General features: G+C 50.6%; 1 protein-coding gene across 7 annotated transcripts in view; it reads right to left on the bottom strand.

The window, feature by feature from the left end:
- PEX6 (peroxisomal biogenesis factor 6) overlaps positions 1–19,068 on the bottom strand; it is a 48,360-nt gene that overhangs the window by 14,159 nt on the left and 15,133 nt on the right. For 2 of the 7 annotated variants that reach the window (XR_009458980.1, XR_009458981.1), the window contains exons 8-17: positions 18,423–18,615; positions 17,114–17,190; positions 16,554–16,686; positions 11,337–11,542; positions 11,136–11,197; positions 10,287–10,340; positions 10,065–10,173; positions 8,465–8,581; positions 6,476–6,553; positions 3,861–4,000 (exon numbers count right to left, since the gene is read on the bottom strand). Coding sequence is in view for 3 of the 7 variants with exons in the window: in XM_014603961.3 (XP_014459447.2) it covers positions 2,281–2,417; positions 3,861–4,000; positions 6,476–6,553; positions 8,465–8,581; positions 10,065–10,173; positions 10,287–10,340; positions 11,136–11,197; positions 11,337–11,542; positions 16,554–16,686; positions 17,114–17,190; positions 18,423–18,615 (1,306 nt within the window). In the remaining 4 variants the exon portion in view is untranslated. Of the gene's footprint in view, positions 1–1,431; positions 2,418–3,043; positions 3,143–3,860; positions 4,001–6,473; positions 6,554–8,377; positions 8,408–8,464; positions 8,582–10,064; positions 10,174–10,286; positions 10,384–11,135; positions 11,198–11,336; positions 11,543–16,553; positions 16,687–17,113; positions 17,191–18,422; positions 18,616–19,068 lie in introns of those variants that run through there. The other 5 variants (XR_009458982.1, XM_014603961.3, XM_059720403.1 and 2 more) reach the window with 5 other exon arrangements.

Here is a 19,068-nt window from a genome sequence, read left to right as displayed (position 1 = left end):
GTGTGAGGAGCTAGCTGTACTCTCTCTCTCACACACACACACACACACACACACAGAGCTCAGTGAACCCATTGTGTCCCCAGGAGAGGTACACTGGCCTACCTCACTGGGGGCAGGGGGAAGAAGAGCACTGCAAGTCCTCAGGCCTAGCTTGGTTCTGCTGCAAAGGCCCATGCCCAGTGCTGATGGAGCTGAGTTCTCATAAGCCTCTGACCTTACCCAAAGGGGATTTTATCCCCTAGAAGAGAGGATGGGGGCTTCTACCCAGATCCCTCACCAATGTCCTAGGACTCTGCAGCAGGCACCAACAGAAGTGTAACTGGCTCCTGCCTGTTCCTGGGCTGCTCTTCCCTGCTGGAGAGCTACGAGAGAGACTGGGGCAACCACTGGCTCAGAGACACTGCCCCCTCCCTGTTTTGGGGAGCTTGACACAGAGACCAGCTAAGACCACTCTTGGCATTCCTTCTACAATGCTGAATAAAAGGGGGAGTGAGAAAGGAGAGGGAAGGCACCTGGGGGCCACTAAATCTTATGCAGGCAGGAATTCCAGCCTGACTAGCACTGTGGCAACCAACCTGGAACCCTTCCCAAAATTGTGGGCTAATGAAGCTGGTTTCTAGAGGCTTCCTGTGAACTTCTGCATGTCTATTTTTCTCCTACCTTGCCCAATAAGCTGGCTACATTATGTATTCAGATATTTGCACTGCCTTAGCTGGGTTTCGTGGGTTTCAGGCCCTCTGGAGCATACCGCAATGTGTTTTGGCTCCTCCTGGCTGAGAATGTAGCGGAGTCCGGTTATGCCAGTGGGTGAATACAGCACTCTCAAAACCACTTTCAGCTTTGACTATGCTGTATATTTACAGCAAGGCCTATCTCACTGAAACCCTCAACACCACACCTCACCCTGAAGAACTTCACAGAACAGGGGCAAATGGATGGCATCTCATGGAGCAGGGCCAAGCTGGTGAGGAGTCAAAACCAACGGCACAGAATACAAGAGTCTCCTCCCCTGCATAGTCCCCAGCTGTGCTGCTCGTGGTTTGGGGCATCTGCTGCTTCCCTGGCAACAACAGGCAGTTGCCCAAGTACTGATTCAGGTCCCATCACTGATTCTGGTCATGACCTAACTAGCCTGGGTAGCCACACTCCCAAGGACTCTCTTGAGCTTTGGTGTGTGCATGCACACACATACAGTTCAATCAGAGGCTAGTGATGGCCATTAACACCCCCTCCTCCCTCCCCAAACACCCTGCAGAACTGCCCATGCCTAGATCAGACTACTGGGAGGCAGAAATAGGCAATGAAATAACCCCCTAAGGAGCAGACAACCAAGCCTGTACCTCAGATTCTTGACAAAGCTAGCTGGCTTAGCAGGATCTTGCGGCCCTGTGCAGAGGTGAGGCCATGAGACAGTACAGAGAACTGCCCTGGTAGAGAACTGGAGCAGGTCATTTTTATTTACACAGCACTTGTACAGTCTGCACATCCACTGCAGCACAATTCTCCCTGCCTGGCTCAGACACAATATGGATGGTGCCCTCCTCACAGCGCAGGCCCTTCAGATAGGTGCATGGCTGCCTAAAAGATCTTCTAAATACCAGCCAAGCCCCTGGAATGGGTGAGCACTGCACCTTTCTTCTCACACGCCCACAGCTGTAGAGGCTCGGTCTTGAGGAGTAATACTCCTCTCTAGATGGTGGGCTTGGGAAACGGTAAGGGTCAAAGCCTCAACAAACACCCACACATGCCCGCTGGTACTGTCCCACCCCCTTCCCAGGCATTCAGCTGTGACATCACTCCTTGCTGTGCCCTAGATGCAAGGGCAGCCCTGGCACTCTCCATAACATCCTGACCAGTGCAGTCTCCCAGGAGCTGGAGTAGCATTTCTTTCCAGAGTGATCCACAGATAAATTCAAGGCCTGCCTCTCACCACCAGCCTCAAAGGTACAGAGTGGGCTGTGGAATACATCAGACAAACACACAGGTAGGAGGGTGCCTGCAAAGATTTACAAGGCTGAGCAGGGAAAGGCTGGAAGGAGAAAGCAGGTTAAGAGCCAAGATGCTCCCACCCCCTCACAATACTGGCAGCAGCCTCAGCTCCATGGCAAAAATCCTACCCCATTAACCTGGCTGGGTGCCATACTTGGTCATGGATCAACAGACTACAACTCCCCTGCTTCTAAGGGTTCTGTCCTGGGTCTGGGTAGTCTCCCAGACCCTGCTGCATTAGTGCCAGCCACGTGGTCCCACATGCTCCATGCCTTCCTGTCCTGTTAGATGCTAGCAGGCTGCAAACTTCTGCTGGATCAGCTTGTATCTAAGCAGCTCCTGGTCAGAAACAGATGGCTGCAGCCCAGCAACAGCTTGCAGGAAGTCCTCCATGGTCAGGACAAGATCAGAGCTCTCTGTGTCTAGCCCTGCAAAGCAGAGCACATGGTCATCCCCAGTCCCTGGTGCAGAGTGCACATGTACACTTGCAGAGCGCAGCTGAACAAGCCCCAACAGGGACTCTGGTTTAATTATGCCATCAAACTGTTAAGGAGCACTGGGAGGCGCTCCTTCCCCTTGGGCCAAGTGCTCTCTTTCAGCTGGTTCCAACCCCTGCAGCTTGCAGCCAGTCAATTGTCCCCTCCTCCTCCTAGCCCACATGGGTGTAGCCTTTAACACATTATTCCATGTTCAAAATCTTTCCTGTGTAAAAGAGGCTGCTGCAGTCTGAGCAATTCAGAACCTGCTTCCCAGGAAGGCAGAGGTCCTTGAACTTCATCCAGGCATAAGGGCTGGGCCCTCTGAGCAGCCCCCCCACACCCTGCAGGATGACTGCAGCTTGCAATGCAGGGGTAGTATTTAAGCCCCAGGCTCAAGGATCACAAAATGAGGTGGGAATTAATTTTAAGGATATTCCTACAGCCAGGGCTGTGGAGAAAGGCTTAGAGCTGCAACTCACGTACCCCAAGAGCAGGAGGCAAAAAGAGACAAATCCTAGACAAGTCCCGATTTTAGGAGCCCGAGCAGGTTGGCCATAGTGCAGACACCAACTCACTTATGCAAATTGCTGCCAACCCCAGGCCCTGGGCATGCCCTTCTTGCAGTAGATCCCATGCACTTCAGCTTCCAGAAGGAAGGTACAGCTGGACAGAGACTGAGAACAAGGAAGGGTGACTGGTGACATCAGAAGCAGCACAGACCTTCATGGACACCTCATTTCCTGTGCCTCCCACTGTAGTGACAAGGGGAGAACGTGTCCCCTCGAATATCTTGTTGGCCAGGTCCAATGCAGGGCTGCACAGACCCTAAACAGAAGGCCTTCCCAGTCACCAACTACTGTACACATTCCTTCTGCCAGCAGCCGAAGTGGAAAGGATGGGTTTATGAGAATGGCATGATTGAGGCCCAACAGGTCTTGTGTGCCCTAGGGGCAGATGGCTACTCCGTGCGTAAAGCATTATGGCATTTGGAGCTGTACATATAAAACTGTGGGAGTCCTCTCTTCTGAGTCAGTTACACTAATCCTGGCCATGCTCCCCCTCACTCAGTCATCCTCACAGCCTGGCATCAAACCCGCTATTGTGCAGCTGCCTCATCACCATTGCCCACAGACTGACACAAAGAAAAGGGAAAGTCCAGCCAGCAACTCCAGTAAGCTGGGGCTGACCCCAGGATGGCCAGATAAGAGCCCATTCCTTGACCTTCACGTGATGTTTAAGATCTCTGCATTTCAGAGACCAGCACAAAAGCACTTGCCTGCCTCCTTCCCGACAAAAAACACATGGTCGGAGCAAGAAAACACTGCACAGGCCTCCCAACTGCATGTGTATTAGTTACTCTCAGCAGCAAAAGTGGCAGGCATGGGCTCCTACCTTCTTCAATGCACTCCACTTTCCGTTTGATGACATGCATCGTGGCATCTGAGCAGAGCGCATACAGATCTGCTCCAGTCAGCTGGGCAGGGCACTTGTCTAGGATACTGGTGAGACTCACCGAAGGGTCCAATTTAAACCTGCCAGGGGGAGAAATACCCAGTGCTTGGATCACAGAAAGATGAGACTCAGAGAAATAAGGCAGCTGGAAGGTCTGGAGCAGGAGTAATCACATCCCACAATAGCTCCTCTCCCTGTTTAGCACCTTCTATGCTCTGCACCAGCTGCTCCAAACCAAACTGGGTTTACCTGCTCACCTACCCCCCAGGGGATCACATCAGGCAGTGCTCACGTGTGGGCCCTTGTGCTTGCTCCCTAGACCCAGGGGTAATTTAGAGCTATTGATCTGGAAAAAAAAAAAAGAGGATCTGGAGACCTGACCCCTAGCTCCACACTCCTCCCAAACAAGAACTACCAGTACCAAAGTAAAACCAGTCAATTCAGCACTAGAAAATCCTGTCCAAACCCCACACAGCAGAAGCTATGTCACCCCTGCAGCACAGGAGAGTGCTAAGCTGCCAAACATAACCTTGCAAAATGAAAATTAGCAATGAAAACAGCTTTTCTTCTACCAGAACACGCCTGGCCACCCTCCTGAGAATTAAGAGATGAGCAGCGACCACTTCAAAGCAGGGCAGGGGATAAAACATATGGGAAAAGGCTAGAGCAGCATTTCTCAACCCATGGGTCATGACCCAAAAGTGAGCTGCAAGAATATATGAAAGGGTTGTGAACTTAAAAAATGGATCATATTTTCCATACATTTTTGAAAAAATAGATGCTGCTTGTGCTTCACCATATGTTAGCACTGTGCATACATAATAAATAGGGATTCTGGTTTTCCATTTGCCATGGAAAAACACAGATTTTCTCCTTTAAAGGAGAAAAATATGGGAAAATGTGGGTTTCCCTTTGGAGGCTAGCAGAGTTTCAGCATGCAAGGGGCTGCTTAGGACTGGGGAAGCAGGAGGAGGGTGATCAGGCAGGGGGTGCCACCTGCATGTGTGTGCGCATGCACGCAAGTGGCAGCCAGGCAGCATGAAGAGCAGCTCCCACAGCTCCCTGCAGAAAAGTCTATGGGGCATGGCAGGAGTGCAAAAATGATGCATTGAAGGGAGCACAGGCAATGCTTCAGGAGGCATGAGGGGGCATTTGCCTCCCTAGATTTATGCACCCACAGTGGACATGAGGCTGCAGCCTGGCACAGGCAGGAGCCACCTCCATGGCTCAACAGGCAGGACCCAGTGCAGGAGGGCAGAGTAGGGCAGCAAGACTCACTGCTGCTGCCACCACCAGGACCCATGCTGCCCTAACTTCCCCATCACCTCCAGCCACTCGCAAACCAGGCTGTGACTCTACCCTGCTGCCATGGCCCAGCTACTGCTGCCATCGCTGCCCACTTCAGACCTGAGGGTAGGTGGGGCAGTGGGCAGCATGGGTGGCCTGAGGAGAGTGGTGGCCAGACCATGGCAGTGGGGTAGAGCTGAAGCCTGGTAGGCAAGAGGCTAGCAGGAGGTGAGGCACTGCAGCCCCACCCCCAGTCTGTAACTCTTCACGCTGCTGGCAGTGCAGGGGTCCTGGTAGTGGCAGCTATGAGTCTTGCTGCCTCAGACCATCCCTCCTGGGCTGAGTCCTGCCTGCTGAGCTGTGGAAGTGGCTCCTGCCCATGCCGATGCCAGGCTGCAGCCCATTGCCAGCTGCGGGTATACAAATCTGAGGCAGGCACGTGTCCCCTCCATGCCCCACACACTGGGGGGCTGGGGGCAGCAGGTCGGGAGTGAGGGGCACCAGCAGGGCCAGGGGGATGTTTTCTACTTAAACTATTTACTGGGTCAGGACTGGCCATCGATGTTTACAAATGGATCCTGGTACAAAAGAGGTTGAGAACCACTGGGCTAGAGCACTGGAGGAAGCAAAGCAATCCACAGAACATCCCCTCTAGAAAGCAACGGGCCATCACTCACTGCTGCCCTGCTGCTTTTTGTCTCTACACAATGGAACTAAGTCATTGCTGGATCACGACTGTTTCCAATCTCCTTCCCATGGAGCAAAGCGATGGAGACTTGACCCCATAGTGCCAGGTATCCAAATGGTGTCAAGTGGCACCAACTTTTAAAAATTCAGATGCTTCCTGCTGAGGATCTGACCTGAGGTGAAGCCCTGGCTCCACTACAGGTCTGCAGATCCCTTTGACTCCTGACTGGAAGGGGTGGGGAGAGCTGGGCTGGCCTGCACTGCACCCTGCTTATCCCTCCCAAATAAGGTCAAAGCCAAAAGCAGTCTCCAAGATTGGAGCAGTGGCTGGAGAGCAACAGGGAGGAAGATGCTGACTAACCCTACAGCAACTACCCCCCCACCAGCTGCTGGTTCACCACAACTTAAGCAAGGGACCCTTTAGAGTCCCACATTCCATATGTGCTGCTTTGATTGCTTGCCAATCTGCCCCCCCCTCCCATACCACTCCCTCCTGAATCCAGCCCTGCTGCAGGGCATATGCCATAGGGGCAAGTTGGAGATGGCTCCTTGCTGGTTGAGGCAGCCTGGCAGGCACTCACTTTCTTGTGATGGCAATCAACACTCTCAGCTGAGATTCCCGGTCTTCATTCATACCCACATAGACCCGCTTGTCGAACCTGCCCAGGAGGGAGAGAGGCAGTCAAGGGTGGAGAAACCTCAGGGCAAGCCTGTTTCTGCTGACTGGTCCGGTGCATCCAGGGCTAGGATATCCCCCAATAGCACACCCTCTGTCCATGGGGCTGCTCTCTCATAGCAGGAGCACAGTCTCCATTCACAAGGAGTGCAAAAGCTGGGAGCAGAGAGACCATAGTGGCTATAAACCAGGGAACCCTCAGCCCATCCCACCTCCAGTCCAAGTAAGGGCAGCTACTGAACTGTTCTAACTTATTTCCTGGCTGCAAAGGCTCCTTCTGTCATGAAAGAAGATTAAAACAGCTAGGGTAAGTTAATGGAGGGCATCACTGGAGATGTGTAGGGAGTGCACATGCACCCCCTGACAGAAGTGCTGCCGATGCTGCCAGCAGCACCTACAGGCACATCCCCCCATCTCCCACCGCGTCTGTGGGTGGTTGCCGATCGTCGCTGCTGCTGGCAGCGTCTGTGAATGGTTGCCGACCGCTGGTTGGCACTCACGACCCCACCTCCTGCCACTGACACTGCTGCGGCCACCTGCCAGAACTTCCTGCCATCACACCCCTGCCACCGCCCATTGTGGGCAGTCGCTGTATTACCCCAGCCTCTGGGAGCATGCATCATTCATGGAGGGGATACAGAAAGAGGAATTCTGACTGTCCAGTCAGAGGAACATGGAGTTATGCTTGCTGTTCCCAGGTTGCAGAGCAGTGTTTGATTCTCACCCCCATCATGTTTCTGGGTTTTAATAGTTGCCACATGGGACTGGGAAGGAATTTTTTTCTCCCCTCCTGTTGCTACAGGTGTTAGAAGGTAGGGGGTTGCATCTCAGAAGCACTGGGTGTTGGCTGCAGCTAAGGCTGGGGATTTTAGATTGGGGGGCGTCAGTGGTCCTGCTGGGACTGAAAGCTGGAGGCTCCTGGCTAAAGGGTCTTGCCCCTCCCCTGCTAAGGCTCTGACTGATCACCACATTTGGGGTCAGAAAGAAGTGTTACACCATGGTCAAACTAGTACAGACTGTGGAGAATTTTGCCTTCCTCTGTAGCTGATGGCATGGCCCTCTTCCTTGCATCCCTCAAGTGTATTTTAACAACCCTTGCAGTGGTACATTGATAGCCCTCATCCCCTACTTTTGCCTGTGGCAAGTTTGGGTGCTTTTGCTGCCTTTGGGCAATGTGCCTCGTAGCTGTGGAGCAAGACTGATTGCACAGTTTTAGGCATACGTCAGACATTTTATATGGTTCAGACAGCGATGACCATGCCTTCAGTAGGGAGTTGGACCATAGAAGTCTCTTCCAGCCCTGTTGTTGTACAATCCTAGCTGCTGGCCAGCATAGCTATGCTTCAGATGTATTCATTCCCACCTTAACATGTCTCCTATGAGGGGGTTGAGATGGAAGCCAGTACTCAGCTTCTGCAGCATCCCCTACACAATGCTATCCCCTACCCAGTCCCTCAGGGCTTCTCTGCTCTTTTTCTAAAGGGGCTGGGGATACTGGCGTTTAACTAGCCCTATTATTTTCACCACGTGGCCTGGGGCCCTGGCGTGCTGGGCACTGAACAAGCAGAGAAGTCAGACCCTGTTCTAGGAGCCTGCATCCCAAATCAGCCTTCAAGAGGACACATGCAAGTAGAGTGGCATGCAGGAGCAAGTAGTAGGCAGGGAAACAGCTGCAATAGAGACCTAGAGCTTTCTGCAGTGCCTTAAAAGTGATGGGTTTGGGGTTTTTTTTAAATATAAACACTGGCACCTGCCACAGTCACTCACAGGTCCCAAAAGCCAAGGTGCTGCTCAAGAAATGACTCACCTGACAGCCGTGTGGGGAGCTGAACATTATCTGTGGAGGGGAAAACAACTACATGAAGAAAGGTGCGGAGAGCAGTGTGCCATGTACCTGCCAGGCCGCAGCAGTGCAGGGTCCAGCAAGTCAGGTCTGTTTGTGGCTCCGATCACAAATACTTCCTGGGTGGAATGAAGGCCATCAAGTTCCGCCAGCAGCTGGGAGACAACTCTACCAGGTAGAGTAGGGGAAGGGACACCCAGGAGTTACTGGCAAACCCAGTGTAGAACATGAATGCACCTCCCAAATCCAGGGCTGCTTACCACTACTGTTAGTACTCATTTGTATTACAGCAGCACCCGGATGCCCCCCCTCCAAAGCCAAGCCCCATTGTACAAGGTGCTATGCATATACACACTGGGAGACGGCAACTCCTCTAGAGTGCACAGACCAAAAAGGCCTCATACAGGACAGCAACTGGTCAACAGAGCTGGGAACAGAACCTGAGCTACTCAACCTCTGGTCCTGTACCCTACTGACTGGACTGTGCTGCCCAAGCCCCCACACCACTTGCATACCTAAAGGGCTTTGCACAAGCACAGCCACTGACACGATGAACCACCCTAGCAGGGCCCCTGAGTTACCAAGACCCCTGTAGCAGGGCACCAATGGCATCACCCAGGCACCATGTGCCACACCCTCAGACAACAGAGGTGACACCAAGTCATGCCCAGCCCTGCCAGAATGACTCTGTGATCTCAGGCAAATCCCTTCCCTTGCTCTTCCTCACAGGAAGAGGGTAAAGCTGCATCCACTAGGGCTGGTTAAGTGTTCAACTGCCTGGGTGAGAAGGACCATATATGGACAGGCAGACGCCCATGTCTACTGACTGCATTCCACACATAGATGTGATTGCTAATCACAGATGAAGCCCTTGAGCAATGAGCTCAGCTGCCAGGCCCTACTGTCCATCAGACCTGGGGGTCCCTTCCATCAGTTGGCAGTCATGCCCAGCTGACATGAGTTTATCCTAGTCCTGCAGCTCCCTTGCCAACCCAGCACTGCCCCCAGGCTCAGAGCATCCTTATGCTCAGCTGCTCCACCTCTGTACTCATGTGCTGAGAAATGCCACTGCCAGAGCCACGGAGCTGCACATGACAATGGACCATTTGAGAGGGATGAGCTGCTTCCCAAGGATGCCCTACCCTGAAGAGCTTCTGGGCCTAAACAAGGGGCAGGCTAGACTTGCACCAGCAGCCAGGCCTGGAGCTTCTATGGGCAAGGACTGCATTTGCACAAGTTTGTTCAGAACCCTGTGCTCTGACCCCAAGGGATGCCTCTAGAGTGGCTTTTTCAATGCAAACATGGGCAACTAGGGGGAAGGACAGGATGGTGCCAAGGAGCACACAAGGAGCTTCTCTAGGCTACAGGGAAGGTGGGTCTGCCTTCTTATGTCTGCATTGTACCCAGCACTATGGGACTGATCCCAGACTGGAGCCCACAGTGACTCAGTACAGAGCAAATACTGGACACTCCCACCATCCCATGCCTGGGTCAGTGCAACAGTACGTCAGACCCAGCACGGAAAAGAAGCCAAAGCTAGAGGCTATGAGGACAGTGCTCTGCCCAACCAGGAGTTTTCATGCACACCTAGGTCATAGATTGATGCCTTGTCCTACCACATATGCCAAAGAAGGGCCTGGCCAGTACTCACCGATCCATGACACCTCCTGAATCCCCACTGTGCCCACGGCTGGGTGCCAAGGAATCCAGTTCATCAAAGAAGATAACACAGGGAGCAGCTGCCCTGCCTCTGGCAAACACTGGGAGGAAAGAGACATGCAGAGTGTGGATGCCACAGAACAGGTCACAGAAAGGCATGCCCATGGGGAGAGAAGACAGTCCCATCACCCTGGAAACCATCTGCCCAACCTACCCAGGAATGCGGCTCTCTCGGAAAGAAAGCAATGCCAGCAATAGGAGCAGGATGCTGCAAAGATGAGAGCAAGACAGCTGCTCCAGGCCTCCCATTCCTAAGGTAGAGCATAGGAGGAAGGGGCAGGCCACAGTGGTCTAGGGACATGCTGGGACTGCTGTCTACCACCACAAAGGAAACCTCTCCCAGCACCCCTAGGTTATTTCCCAACATGAGCCAAGGCTGGGGGGCTGTACACAACATAGCCCTCCTGTATATGCCTGTACAGCACCCACCACCATAAAGCCCTGAACCTTGCCTGTGGTCTCTAGGGTACACCAATGCAAACAATGAAGAGTGGTATGGAGAAGGCACTGACAAGGCACAGACCAGGCTGGAAGGAAATGGCACTGGAAAGCAGATGAGGGCGATTACCAAGGGCTGCAAAAAGGATATTAAGGAGCTGAAATTTAAATCAGGATTAGGGAGAGGTGGTAGGAAACCTTTAAGCAGGTGGTGTTGGTTGTAGGAGAGGAGAGGAAGAGGATTGCAATGGTGACAAATAGGGAGGTCTGGATGAGCAACACTGCAGACAACAAGGCATGCGAGAGGCAAGATGTGGAGAGCTGGGATGGTAAGGAGGAACAGGCAAGGCTGGGGGTTACGGAAAGGATTAACTGGGGCTGGAAGACTGGCCGGGTGCGAGTCCTCTTTAGAGCAGACTGATTACAGAGGGATGAGCTAGGGGCCTAATTTCCACTCCTTCCTGAGGGGAGAACCATCTCCCCAGGCACATGTCTGGGCATGCCAGCTAGGCTTAGCTCCCCCAGGTCAGTGTACACCAAACCCCAGGCTAGGGCAGCCACTCACCTTCACGAACGTTCTCTTCACTCTGCCCCACATACATGTTAATTAGCTCCGGTCCTTTCACACTGCAGGGAGGAGAGAGCAGGGATCAGGCCATGCCAGCACCTCTCCAACCCCAGCTGCCTCCCATCCATGCACAGGTAAGCTCCTCAGGCTCCAAGGAAAGCAGGCCCCAATGCCCTTTTACAGACCCCTGCCCCTCACCTGAGGAAAGTCATGGTACACTCAGTTGCCACAGCTTTGGCCAGCAAGGTCTTTCCTGTCCCCGGAGGTCCATACAGTAGGAGACCAGAGCGGTGCAGCCCGAATGAGAGCAACTCAGGGTGTTCCAGGGGCAGCTGTATGGTGTCCAGGATCTCCTTCTTCACCTCCTGGAGCCCACCCACATCCTGCCAGAAGACTGAAGGGATCTGCAAGGAGGACAGCCACATCATCCGTCTGCTCCAGGCTTTGTTCAGCTCCCAGTCCAGCATCCTGGCAGGCACATGGACACCTCTGCACAGGGTGATCTCAGCACTGGGTGTTGGGGAACCATCTTCTCAGACCCTCCCAGACCCCTAGATTCCAGCTGATCATCCTAGGCTCCTCCATATCACAGTCTCCTCATCTCCCCCTTCACAGGCAAGCCTTTTCTCTTGCTGTGCTATTCCACCATCTCCTGGCCCAGCCCTCATATACCCACCTCTGCAAAATCCTGCCTCTTCTGCCAGTCCTTCAGCCAGCCCCTGGCCTGCTCTCACCCTGCTCCATGGACCATGCGATCTACCCTGCAGCCCCTTTCACTGGCCTACAACACCATATTTGTACTCCTGACTCTACCCGCTCCTCTTAGAGAGAGGGAACAGGTAACCAAAATGCATGGTAACAAGTTGTGTTTCTGGTGTGCCACGTGACGCTTATGTGCTGGCACACTCAGGGCTTGGTTATACTCAGGCCTAGATTCAGCTGCTCTGAAGCCTCTGCTGGTATTTCATAGGTCAGTGCGTGCCATTCTGCTGGGGAAGCCCCAACCACTAATGAGTTCAGTCCATGCCAGCAGGAAGGAAGACTTCCTTGTGAGATTTCTCCAGCGCCTAAATAACACTGCCCAAGAACCAGGAAGAAGTGGGCTTGGACCAGTTTGCAGAGAACCCCTGAGACAAAAAAGGTTTCTTGATGTTTCTAGCCTTTAACACCTCCCCTATGAAAGCCAGATTCTCACATGCTTGTTTTGTGAAGTCCGATCCCATTCAACCCAGTGCTCTGCAGCACACAAGGAAAGTCAGAGAGGAAGCATGGTAAGAACTTCTACCTTGCACTTCCTTACACTCCTTCCACCTGTTAAGTTGCCATCTAAGTCCATCTAGGGTACCTGTACAGCTTCATAGTAAAATATTGATCGACAAAGGGGTGAATTCAGCAGGCAGCTAGTTGGTTAACTGGCCATTGGTCAATGGATCACTGCTAAGAAACACCCTGAAGCTGTCTCACCCTGCCATACCTCCTTCCTACCTACACTGCTGAGACTCTTCCTCCAATCCATCTGAAATGTCATTTATGTTGAGGAACAACTAGGGCCTATGCACAAACGGCTCCTTGAGAAGGCTGCCACAGGGACCCCAAGCATTGTGGGTCTGACAAAACACTATTCATAGAAGTGCCACTCTTCCCATCATGGCTACTTAGCTTACTCCATTGTCCATGTCACTGTCACTCCGGAACACAGTATAATTCAGAGCATTCATGCCTCAATCAAAGCAACCTGCACTCACTGTCAGATGACCAGTCACAAATTGTCATTGCACTTTTAGGTCATTTGTTGGTGCAGAAAGGCTGACAAGATCTGCAAATGCAATCTACACCTACACAAGGAGCCCCAAATTAATGCAAAAAACTGAAGAGGGAAGCCTGGAACAAGCGAGTGCATGCTGTCTGGAAGCAACATACCTCACAGGAGAGGGCTGAAGCATGGAGACTGCACTCCAGTTTGGAACAAAGTACAGGCCATTAGAAATGCTAGTAGGAAATAATTTGTATGGAAGGACTAAAATCCACCTGTGCAGAAGGAACATGGAGTCCTAGAAGACACTGTGATTAGGGTACAACATTTCTCTGAAAGAAAAATGCAAAGGACAAGAAACAAACACATGTAGCTTCAAGACCCAAGCTGTGAGTGTGCTGCACTGGGAAAGGAGCCAATCAGATGACAAGAAATAAGGTCCACTGAGGAGGACCTTGCCCAGGGGAGAAGGGGTAATGAGAATAGGAGTGGATGGCTCAGCCATTTCTGCTAACTGGGGATGTATAAACAGCTCTGTGGTTTTACTGAAAGAGTTTTCCCCTAGAAGCATCAGGAATATCAAGTCTTGCCTTTGACATGCTGGATCTTTTTTAGGAGACCAAAGAACAGGAAGAAAGCTCCCTTGGGCTAACACTGGAAGGAGCAGACAAAACTAAGGAGTTTAAAACAAGTCCAGTATAGAATCTCTTTCCCTCTTGGCCAATCCACTTTCACTCCTTCGCTCCTTGTGTTGACCTGGTCCTACTACTGCTCCAGTTCTCTAGCCGGTTTTAAATCAGGTCTAAAAACATCTAAATGTCTACTGTGAGAAAAGCAAAGCTGCCTTTAAAACAAAAAAGTTCCTCAGCCTCCTTTCTCCCATGACGCAAGAGCCATGGAACAACCACTCCATCCCTCTATCCTTCTGCAGTTCATTTTTAAGACGGCAACAGAATACAAAAACAGCCAGGATGCTGGAGGAGTGCAAATGATGGCAGAGCGAAGCAAAGAAACCGAAGGGCGTTTTTGCTGAAAACCCAGGAAAGAACGCCTGCTGCAGTGGTCAGTTGTAAATAGAGATGGGAAAGACGTTGTTACCCAATCTAACCATGTTATCCAATGAAACATGGAACTACATTTGAAAATGGTCTTCCTTAAGAAAGAGAGGACAGAAGTTCAGACAATGAAGCAGCCTCAAATCTCATCTACTGGGAAAACACATGCCTCTGTCTGAATACAATTTATACTCCCTAGATTTACAAGTACTATGATTTAACATGCTATGATTGTGTTGGGAAAAATATGGCAAAATAAGATCTGTCTAAGTTGTTTCTTTTGGGCCTGTAGCAGCCCTGCGTGTCCAACAAATGTCAGTACCCAGTCTCCTGTCTGGCACATTCATCATCTGGTGCTGGCAATCTCACTCTCTATTGCAGGGGATCCATTGGTTTTAATAGTTTACCTAAAAACTCAGAAGTGCCACACCGAGTTGTATCATATGTCCATCTAATCCAGCATCCTCTTAGCTCTCAGTGGCACAGAGTGGATGTGAAAGGGAGGAGAATTTAAATAAGGCCAATCCAGACTGATCTGTCCCCTGCCCCTCACCCCTCTACAGCTTCCCGTATTCAGAGGCCTAGGAAGTGCTCATTTTGAGGCTGCACTACAAGCTATCATGTGTAACACCCACTGATGGATCTATCCTCTGTGAATTGTTCCATTCCTCTCTTCAACCTGGTTAAATTATCAGCCTCTACAACACCCCAGGACAAGGGGCTTCAGCAGCATGGGGTTTTGGCCATGTTGGAGATGTTTTGGCAGCAGGGGCTTTGCCCAAGACTGCACCAGGGCTAGACATCAAGAAGAAGCGGCATCAGGGAAAAGCCTGGTTGTTCTGCTCCAGGGCTCTGAAAAGTTGCCAACCACTAACCTATTCAGTGTCTGTTCATGCAGAAGCTTCTCCATGTCCCTGATTATCCTTGCTGCCCTTTCTCTATACCTTTTCTAGTTCTACTACATTCTAAAGGAAAGGGGGGACCACCAGAACTTCACGCAATATCCAAGTGTGGTTGTACCATGGATTTATACAGTGATAAAATGGACATTTCCTGTTTTCTTTTCAGTTCCCTACTCAAGCATTCCTAACATCATAATCACCTTTTTGATGGCTCCTGAACACTGGGCTGATGTTTTCAAGAATTTTCCTAAAATAATTCCAAAGTCTCTTTCCTATTTACTGTAGGCTCAACCAGAAACTGAAGATTAACTTATTTATAAATCTTATACAAATATTTTAATTCTAGAAAACAAGAACTAAAAAGCATCCCTTCAACAAAAAGCACAAAGCCTCATCCAAAATTCTTTCAGTAAAATTGAGTATATTTTCAAAGTTAAAGGTCAGAATATTCTGAACCTGTGCCAATTATCAGAAAATTCGTCAGATATTTATGAATACAAAACAGAATTACTTATTATCTATAAGGGACTTTGGAAGAACAAGGCACACTACAACATTTATATTAACGTGTGCATTTTTGCATGTACAGTATTTCAACAAACCAAAGGAGGTCCAATTTCAAGCCCTAATAAAATACTGAAACCAAATCAGCAGGTAAGAAATGTGCAAGCTTTCCAGGATAACAGAAGCTGGAGCAATAAAATGAACAAAAAAAAAAAAAAAAAAAATTGTGCCAGGCAAACCTGCTTGCTTTCCTAGCCAGAATGATCAATGAGGGAAATGAGTGAAGGTGCTTTTCAGCCATGTCCCTGACCTGTGCTTGGGGCAGGAGTAGGATTGGGAGAGGAGACAGCTCTACGCAGTCCTCCTGCTTTCACTATTCTGACTCTGGCACCGAACTACCCAAACAGGAATGGGTCCCCAGATGTTCCCTAGCCTGAGAATCACCAGTCTGGTCTTGCCCTGCTCTAGGGAAGGGTGGGAGTTGGCAGCATAGAGCTAGCCATGCCAGCTTTACACCTCCTGAGGATTTCCTTTACCAGGAAATCCCTGGCCATCTTTTCATATCAGTGTTCTGGTGCTTCATGCTTAGTCAGAAGCGTAAAGCAGCTGGAGGTGAGAGGGGCTGAGTATCTTGTCCCCGGAGTCAACATTTGATGTCAAATGCAACCATGCAATCACCTTAAGTTGGTGAGGTTCTGCCCCTTTCTGGATAGCTTACTGCCCCATGAGCAGAACATATTCCCTGAAAAAGAGTTACTCTCTGCCTTCAGTCAAACCTGGCAGGCCAATAAGCTATCACATAATAGTTTAGCTGCAACATACCTGGTCCTGCACAGGCCACAAAAGTAACTACTTTCCCTACCCTTACACTACCATAGACTGGTAGCTCTTGGATGAAGAACTGCTCAAAGGACAGGACTCCAGACACAGCCCAAAGCACTCTCTGGGTCTCATGGCCCCACTTCAAATGCTCTGAAGTCATGGAATAGAAGTCCCAGCAGAGTGTCTAGCCCAAAGGCTGTGTGTTAATGCTTCACACAATGTAAGAGGCTCCCATGCCAGCTTGCTCCCCACCCTCATAGTCTCTCATGAGACAGTCTCTGTCACTGAACAGACTGGTACCCAGCCTGTCCCTTGCCATTGCACACCACTCACTAACTGAAGAAACCACTGAACATGGGAAGGATCTGAGAGCTCATACCTTTGGGGCTCCCACAGCATGTGAATGGGCATCATGCAACTGATCCAACGCAACATTAAAATCCTCCTCTAGAACTGGGAACCCAGCAGCACAAAAATCTCTCTCCTCTTCCTCACTCAGCCCCCCTGGAAAACTGGCAAAAGAGAAGAGGAAAACATCTAAGTCACTTTGCCTTAGCGCAGACAATTTACCTTACAGAGCACACCTGCCACTGCCCAGCAGCAGCCCCCATTACTGCATGACCCATCCTCACTGCTGAACATCCCTCACTGCAGTCTCCATCACTGCCCCATGGCTGATATGGCCACAGAGGTACTCCATCGTCCTCACCATTCTCTGCCTCAGCTGCCACGTGGCCTCGACTACATCTTTACCAAGAGTTTCCCTCCATCAGCTACACATGCTCCCCCACAATACACCCCTCTATTTCAACCTCTCAGAGGAAAGAGAATGACAAAATAAATCTTTCAAGGAGCACAAACAGAGATTTTCATTCACACGAGTGAAAGTATCTGACCACAAACTCATACCAGATCACTCAGAGACCACATTTACATCACCTTGAGGTTTGAATCCTGGAGCAGGCGGCACGGCTGCTGTGGGACAACAAGGCACAGAAATCTCCCAGCACAAAGCCCTGTGGATGAAGAAACAAACAATGTGTCCAGCAGAGAACAGCTTCAGTGCAGCATACACACCTGAATCAAGGGAGCCACCTGCTCTAGACAGTGTCGTGTTTGTGGAAAGGTAGGCGAGAACTGGAGCAGAATGTGTACAATCAGAGCTTCTGGCACTGGTAATTCCAGTTGCCGTACCCAGCCAGCTACACGAGTGCACATCTGTAACTGCAAAGGCAAATGTAGATGCATGCTTCTCAGTGCATTCTAGCACAAGGACCTACAAACATCCCATTTTTGGACCTATCTAATAAAGATTTAATGCAAAAAAACAGAAATATCAATGCAACAATACAGCTGAAAGGCTGAAAAAAATCACACATGTGAACCAACAAGAGGGACCAGAACACAACCATGCCAACAGCCTGTATGTTAGATGAACATATTGTTTCAATCCACAGTGCAAGTGGGTCCTGTGTCTCTTCCCCAACTGCTCCTGCTCTTTCTTTGGCTGTTTACTATCTAGGAGAAGGAGGGACAAGCAGTGACTAACAGCAGCCCTTGCCAGAGCCACATGACGTAGTAAGAAGGCTCTTTGCAGAGGCCTTCCACAGCTAATCCAGACATCTGGAAGGACCACATCCACACTAGCTTTCAAGGCTCAAGCTTCAGTCATTTATTCTGTGCTGTGCCTGCAGAAGCGCAGGTTAGACTTTTCTGACAATGGCAATTGTATATGCCTCCCATTCCCCCACCACATCCAATCCTATAACTCCACAGCCTGAAGGGTTGCTGCTCATCCTCTCAAAAAAGGCAACTTCAAGCAAAGCCCAGGCCTGGGTGCTCCTGCCAAAAGGCATATGCTTTGCCAAACTAAGAATGCAAGAAGAGGGGTCATAAAACCAGGTTTTGGAATCCTAACAACTTCAAGTCCCTTACACAATGTATTGCTGAATAGAAGTTTCTACATGAAAAGCTGAGCAGGGAACCAGGCACAGGAAACCTGCAGCTGAAGTCACAAGTTAACATAATCCTCCTAGGAAGTTGGCATGTGGGAGTCAGTATTACCAGGCAGACTGGAACAAGAAAACTTCCCTCTGCAAACATAAGTCTGCTGACAAAGTGAGGAGCCTGACCTGGCACAGTGGCAGTACTAAGTCTCCACTGAGTTGCAACAAACTTAAGACAGAGACAACCAGCACATTCTCAGCCTGGCCACTCAAGCAGAGCTGCCCTTCTCTGCAACACTTACCGCACTTCTGCGTGCCAGTTTGGCCAGGCTCACTTCTTTCCCCAGCGGCAGGCTGGCAGTAAGCATGCTCAGAATGGCCTTCCTCTGCTCTTCTGAAGGGGCTGTAATTGCCACCTCGTGAAGGAAAGCTGTCTGTACATCTGCAGGGACATCCTGTGATCTGCATGTTGTGCCAATTACCAGGACAGGGTTGCTGCCCACACAGGAACAGGAGAGAAACAAGTGGTGTCTGTTACACAACAGGGAACTAGAAACAATAACTCTGTAACTACACCACTTTTCCACTGCCATCAGCCCACCTCAGAACCCCTCTGAAAACTGTGGCCATGTTCTGGACAGCAGTCCCCTCTCCTACAAAAATGCCCTGCTCCATTATTTTAAATAGGCACAGCTTACTTTGCAGGTAGGGTTTATTTCTGAGTGTAACTGTGACAAGTATCATTATTCTTTTCTCCCAGGCTAAACCTCAAGCACCCTGTTCCAAAGCTTATGTTACCTCTTTCTCCCAAGCCACTAACACTCCTGCAGTGACACTGCATCCTTCCCACTCCATATCTCCCTCCCACCTGCTCCTGCACTATGCTCCACTGTTTCTACCATGCCAGGGCTTCAGCACTGTGTCCGGGCTCAGACCTTTCATATCTCC

Source organism: Alligator mississippiensis, chromosome 1 (assembly GCF_030867095.1).
Source record: "Alligator mississippiensis isolate rAllMis1 chromosome 1, rAllMis1, whole genome shotgun sequence".
NCBI lineage: Eukaryota > Metazoa > Chordata > Crocodylia > Alligatoridae > Alligator > Alligator mississippiensis.
Note: the sequence above shows the minus strand (reverse complement) of the source record. Positions and strands in the feature narration are given on the sequence as shown.